Consider the following 6918-nt stretch of genomic DNA (forward strand, 5'->3'; position numbering starts at 1 on the left):
ACTGTAGTTCCGCATGCTTCACGACTCTCCAGGCACTTTTCGAGCACTTAGGATAAGTATCAAAAGCAATCTGAGAGAGGCCGGTCAGGGGAACATGCCCTCCCAGAGACCGTAACTCCCCTCCAGGTCAATGTTGACAATGATCACGTGTGTCTCTAAGAGGAAACTGGGCCTCATAAAAGTCCGGTGACTTAGTGCCGTGCAGCCACCTGGACCGTCTCTGTGCGTTTTCTCTGAGCCCGGGGAGGGAACAAGACAGGCTTCAGCCCGTCCAGAGTGAGGGGTGTCTTCCACAGGCCTGCGTGTTCACTCAGTTCAGCGGCTGGAGGGTCCGCATCTGGGTAGGTTTTTTTCTCCGGAGGGCGGAGCTCACCCCAGCTCCACTAGCCTCTCATCTCCATTTATGTGCGAAAAAACCAGTAGTGAGATGCCAGGAAAAATTGAAAATGATGCTGAGAATATTTAAAGCTTCCCCGGGGCCTGAAGAACAACTTCTTTTTATTGAAGAGGATTACACTCCCACCATGCTTCCTGTGCCCCAATAACAGCATAGGAAGCCCCTCGTCCCCCAGCCAGGCTTGCCCTGGACTTGGAGGAATCGTAGCTGGAGTTCATTAGGTTGATGGCTCTCTGAATGTCACGATAACTGTGCGGTTGGCGATACAAATTCCGATGGCCAGCTCAAAAATGCCAAGGGCGTGCTGCCCAGCACCAGCCTCAACTGCAAAATTACCCTGCAAGGCTTCAAACGATGTGTTTGCTCCCTGCGTGGAAGACCGGAAGCCGAGTGTCTGGAGCAATCTCTAATTCTGATTGCCCCTAAGAACTCTCATCAGGAGAATATATTTGTCATCTGATTTTCTTGACTATGTCCATAGTTTTTCAGTTCTTATCTAATGTTCCCGAGCTACCGCCTATCCTCCTTCTCCGGAACTTGGGCCCAGCCAGGGGAGGGCAGGACGTGAGCATCTGGACTTTGCATCCCCCTTTTCCTTCCTGCTCTGCTCAGAAAGACCCACACTTTGGCCCCTTTGCTAGGGGCCAGCCACTGGGTCACACTGCAGAAGACAGATTGATTTTTCTAGCTCTTTCCCACAGCCTGCCCTTGAGATCGTCACAACACACACTTCAGCCTTACTTCTGGGGCCCCCTGGATGCTGTCCTGGGTTCTAGAAGCCCAGCTCTCCTGTGGTTTTGATGTGCTGCCACCTCTGCCCCATGGCAGTGTCCATCCTCCAGGCCTCCCTCAGCCTCCAAGGTGCTGGCTCATTGCCACTGCTGCTGCCCCAACACCACACGGCCCCCTGACGGTCTCCACACCAGAACCAAAATTGTGGTGTGGCATGCCCAACACACGTGTGTCACGCCCAGCACATGCGTCATCCACATACCCAAGGTGGCTGGGCCCTACAGGTGGCATGGTTGTTTCCTCTGATGAAGTGGGATGAAATCCCTCCTCCTCGCCTGCTGTTTCACATGGTTCCAGAGAAGTGTTACCAGGGATTTCTGGGAAAATAGCTCCCTCCCTCTCTGCTCAGGTCCCAGATACCTCCTGGGGCGCCTGGCTGGGGGACCACGTTCCTGATGGGTGGTCCCTCACCTCAGAAGCTGAGGTCTTGTTTGTAGCCCAGTCGGTGCACCTCACACGTTCTCTGCTTGAGAGGATGCCTTTTGCAGGAGGTTTCTCTGACACGCAAGCATCAGACCCCTGCCCTCGGTCCTAGGCGTGGTCTCTCTCGAGAGCACGGCGCATGCTCAAGCTGGAGACAATACGACTCACCTCCCCTCCCCTCGGAGAGAGGATCCGTCCTACCCAGCAGGTTTCCCTGCCCACTGACCCAGCAGGACCAGGACGTAGTGCAGAGATGGGGTCCTCACCTCGTGGTGCAGTGGCAGGAAATCAGGAGTCCTGTCACATTGACAGACTGCCCCGGAGGGGTCACTCCTTTCAGCATCCCGAGTCAATCCAATGAGGTGGGGAAACTTTCCAGACCTGACGCAGAGCATCCTGTCCGCCCTTAGGCTGGTGCAAATTCCTAATGTTCTTTCAGTTTTAGGTCATTTTATTCATGTGTATTAAACCTGAAACACGTGGCCATTTGCAGAGTCGACTGTGCTGCTTCTCGTGTGTTTTATCTATATTAAAATCTATCATTAACATTTATTATTTTAGAAAATGACATTAATAACAATTTATAAACATCATCCAAAATCCCACCACTTCAACATAGGTTTACTGCCTTTTTTCCAGGTCTCTTACATGTGAAAGCATAATCTTCATGTGGTTAAAATCATGGCACGGATCCAGGCTTAATTCTTTTTTGGGGGGTGAAATAGTTCGACATGATTTCATCGTCTGATCCGTGACATTGATCATGATAGCGTCATAGTTTTTGTTTTGTTTTGTTTTCTTCAGAACACCATAAATTTGAATTTTATTTTAAAATCATTATAATTAAACACGTCATTATTTTTCAGTTCTATAAATTGTAACTGATGTCTGTAACTAATAACAGTAGTCAATAGTCATTTTTAAATAAATGTTTACTGCATGTTTGGCCCAAGTTTAACTCTCAAAAATATGGAACGCTTCATGAATTTGTGTGTCGTACTTGCACGGGGGCCATGCTAATCTTCTCTGTATCGTTCCAATTTTAGTATCTGTGCTGCTGAAGCAAGCACGATGGCATCGTAGTTTACTTAACCCTGGAGATTACTTGAATCTTAGGTGGTTTCCAGTTTCTCACTTTCACAGCACTGAATTAAACATTGTCCTTAGAAAGCTTTTCCTCTCATGGATTATTCTCTCATCTGATTTCTCAGGAATAGGATGAATGGGTCAAAGAGCATGAACATGTGGGGGCTCTTTATTCTTGTAGTCAAATGCCCTTTGAAAGGGTTGTGTCCGCATCGGCACTAAGCACTTCTTCATCTGTCCCTGTGCTTCCAGGTTACTGAGGAGACGAGCCTCATTCTGCAGACCCTGGGATACACGTGCACGTGTCGAGGAATAATCAACGTGAAAGGAAAGGGGGACCTGAAGACATACTTTGTGAACACAGAGATGTCACGGTCCCTTTCCCAGAGCAACCTGGCATCCTGAAGCGTCGCCTCGGTTTTGGCAAGAAGACTGTATTTTCAGGAAGATAACAATGCACTTTCTGACTGCCACTTTTGTCCCTCGTTTGTGATGTGTGTGCTCTGTTCTGTCCTCTGGAGCCTCTGTAGACTCATTCCTGTGACCCGGTGGCCTGCCGTTTGGTGTCTGATGTGTGCCAAGATCGCCCTGCCATTTGCACCGTGCTTACTCCTGAGCAGAAGGGAAAGGAGTGCGCATTACAGCGGAAAAGCCTTCAGAGAAACTGACAGAGATGAGAGAGGCGAAACAGACAAAAATTCTTAAGGCAATAAAACTAGGGGGTGTATATTATCTTCCGGTGCATGTTCTTTTTTGGAAAAATATGGTAGCTCGCCAACCGCATCTGCTAGTCTGATACTAAAACACACAGTATGTGTGACTAAGTTGATTTTGTCACCCCCCATGGAATCCGACTGTGTTCACCCACGTGTCTCATTGCAGTGACTGTCCACGGGCCCAGCTGGGATCCGTGGCACCGTCACCTTGCTCTGTCGTGTCTCATGCCAGCAGCACGTCACCATCCATCACCAGAATTAGTTCTTACAACCTAGGACTAGTTTTGTACCAAACACGTCTGATGTTTTGATGCCATTGTCTTTTGTAAGGTTAATTCATTAAAAGTTTTCTGTACTTTGGTTGAGAGTCTGTCTCTTTCCCGCCCCTGCCCCCTCTTATTCTTTCTCCTGCGGTTTGCTCCAGAACTGAGTTGGTTTTCCACTGATTCTCCCATGGGCAGTTGTTTCAGAAGCAGAGATTGAACTCTCCTTGGGTAAATCAGATCGGGACAAAGTTTGTGATGTCGATCATTGATTACGCAACTCCCTGGAAAGAAAGACAGTATGCTTCACTGTGTCACGTGGTCTGTTTTCACTTTGGCATCTCTAGGGAATATTTGCAGGGAAAAATAGTTTACTAGTAAAAAGATTCTGTACTAGCAGCGGCACGCACTCCGTCCACATACTCTGATCTATTGTAATACGTCAGTAGAGCTATGAGACCCCGAATAATTGGGAACTAGGTACATCAGCTTCACAAGAGTCTGAACTAACGAGAGAAGCCACCAAAGCCCCACGAGCTGCCTGTTATGTCTGAGGAGACTTAAGAAGGCACAGGGACTTCCCTGGTGGTCCAGGGGTTAGGACTTCGCCTTCCAATGCAGGGGGTGCGGGTTCGATCCCTGGTCGGAGAACTAAGACCTCGCAGCCGAAAAACCAAAACATAAAACAGAAGCAATATTGTAGCAAATTCAATAAAGACTTTAAAAATGGTCCACATCAAAAAAAAAAAAATCTTAAAAAAAAAAAAAAGGGCCCAAAGCCAACCTCGATGCATTTTTGAAGAGAGAAGACCTGGAAAACTGTGTTCTTGTAAATCCAACTCAAGAGTTTTGGTTTCTTTCTTCCCCTAAAGAAATCGTATTTTGCCAAAGGGTGGAAAATAGGTCATGCATGATCAAATGTTTAAAAGCAAAGCCACAAATGCCAGCCTGGCTGGGCACACCATAGCTCAGGGCAGGCATCTGTAAGAAGTCGAGGACCCCAGGGATGCATTAGGAAGCGGCTGGGAACTCGGACTTGAAGCAGGAGCTCTCCGTTTAATCCCTGACTGTTTTTTTTTTTACTAGCTGTGAGACTTTGAACACATTTTTCAGTTTCTCTTAGGACTTTTTTCCTCATTGGTAGCTCATGGGATCAGATCCGATTAAAAGAGCTAAAGACCGTGAGAGAGGCTGGCAGGTACCCAGGCCTTGCTCCAGCTTGTTGGACCCAGTGCATTGCAGGATCAACATGGCCACCCTGCCAGGGCTTTGGCTCATACTGGGTAAAAAGAGCTTATCGAAATTAATAACCGGCCTTCATCATCAAAGTGGGAATACAGCATGACTTGTCCAACTGTCTGCCCCAGTCAGAAAGGTTTTGATCCTATAATTGCCACTCAGCATTGACATTTATACATCTAATTCTCCAAAAAGGTGACTGAGAGAAGAAAAATAGTATAAGAGCATTTCTCTTCACTGTAACCTAAATCTGGACTAGGATGCCCTATGTTTCAGGGACTTCGAACTGCCCCTGTGGGTTCTTCCTCCCTTGGAGCCTACAGCCTCCATCCTGGGGCTCTTTTTGTCACCTGCCCTTAAAGGTAGACACCTGCAGATGGGTGATTCACCCAGTGCCCTTAACTGTGCCCCTCAGCCCCTGCCCCAGATGCAGAAGGAGAACTGTTTTTCCCCAAAGCTGTATCTCCAGCCTTATCAAACAATAGATTTTTTAAAGCAAGCAGAGTCATTATCAAAGTCCACCTCGCAAAGGCCTGTGCACACATGTGTCTCTCAAAGTGAGGTTCCCAACCAGCAGTATCAGCATCACCTGGGAACCTGTTAGAAATGCACGTTTTTCAGGCCCCAGTGCAGACCTGCCAACTCAGAAATCCTGGTGTGGGGCCCAGCACGCCCCCTGTACTTTGCAGAGCAAGTCCTCCACGTGATTCTGATCCCCAATCAAGCCTGAGGCCCCCAGCATTTTACAACAGAGGAACCAGGTGCAGAGAGGTTCAGGGGCTTGTCCGAAGTTTCCCAGTTGATCAGTGACTAAGACGAGACTAGAAGGGAAAACTGCCTGTTTCCTGAATTTGAACGTGTGACTTGTGGTCAAGGCTCCCTAAGTTCAGGCAACTACGGACATTGCTGTGAGCAAATCACGCAAATGAGAGGACTCGCCAGCCATGTCCATCATGGCTGCAGCACTGATAACACGTAAGAATCTTGCCTCAAAACCCTCCTTAACTCTCAGTCTTGTAGGAAGCCCCCCTCTCATGAAAAACACTGAGTCCAGTCCCCTTAACACTGCAGTATTTTTAATACATCTGTTTAGAAAAGTCTACGTTGTCATGACTCTTCCATGTTATTCTTTTCCCCAGCTCAGTGTGCTTTCCTAAAGACAGCAACACTCTGCTTTTGAAAAAAACACTGACAAATGGAAATTTAATAAATCAAAACAAATTATTTTAATGTATGTTTTTCTTTGATAAGATGACTAATGGGCATTCACTGATTGGCTTTAAGGTGTAAAAGTCAAGATGCTGAAAGAAATATAATTTTCCTTTGCTTCCTAATAAACAAGAGTGCTTTTGAAAGCTTGCCCAATTAAAGCCCTGCTTTTTAAAAGTAGTAGAAGGTTAAGGGAGTAGAATCTGACTTAAAGTAACTGAAAATAATCTGACATTAATTTATCGCAACTACGTTCAGATGAAGGCATTTCTTTTTTATTTATTTATTTATTTATTTTTGGCTGTGTTGGGTCTTCATTGCTGCACACGGGCTTTCTCTAGTTGTGGTGAGCAGGGGCTTCTCATTGCGGTGGCTTCTCTTGTTGCAGAGCACGGGCCTAGATGCATGGGCTTCAGTAGTTGCGTCACACAGGCTCAGTAGTTGTGGCTTGCGGGCTCTAGAGTGCAGGCTCAGTAGTTGCGGTGCACGGGCTTAGTTGCTCCGTGGCATGTGGGATCTTCCCGAACCAGGGCTCAAACCCGTGTCCCCTGCACTGGCAGGCAGATTCTTAACCACTGGGCCACCAGGGAAGCCCCAAAGGCATTTCTTAGAGATGGCTTGTCTTTCTTGGTAATCAAGACTGAAGAAAGAATAATTTATAAAAATTTCCATCACCCAAACTTTATATATTTTCTATCATGTTACTATAAACATGCTTAATGCACCCAAAGGCATTCCAAATAAACTGCTATTTGTTTGAAAAAACATAGGAGACACCGACAGTGAAAAAACA

At 46.9% G+C, this 6918-nt stretch overlaps 1 protein-coding gene and 1 non-coding gene across 2 annotated transcripts in view; one reads left to right on the forward strand and one right to left on the reverse strand.

Annotated features, from left to right (window-relative positions):
* ADCY2 (adenylate cyclase 2) overlaps positions 1-3774 on the forward strand; it is a 434114-nt gene extending 430340 nt beyond the window's left edge. Inside the window, exon 25 of the mRNA XM_060146855.1 lies at positions 2951-3774. Coding sequence (XP_060002838.1) covers positions 2951-3103 — 153 coding nt within the window. The 3' untranslated portion in view covers positions 3104-3774. The remainder of the gene's footprint in view (positions 1-2950) is intronic.
* On the reverse strand, positions 2576-2682 carry LOC132518997 (U6 spliceosomal RNA). The gene has a single exon (XR_009540101.1). It is a non-coding gene; the product is annotated as a U6 spliceosomal RNA (small nuclear RNA).
* Positions 3775-6918: the final 3144 nt, after the last annotated feature.

The sequence above is a fragment of the Lagenorhynchus albirostris genome, chromosome 3 (genome assembly GCF_949774975.1).
Source record: "Lagenorhynchus albirostris chromosome 3, mLagAlb1.1, whole genome shotgun sequence".
Lineage (NCBI taxonomy): Eukaryota > Metazoa > Chordata > Mammalia > Artiodactyla > Delphinidae > Lagenorhynchus > Lagenorhynchus albirostris.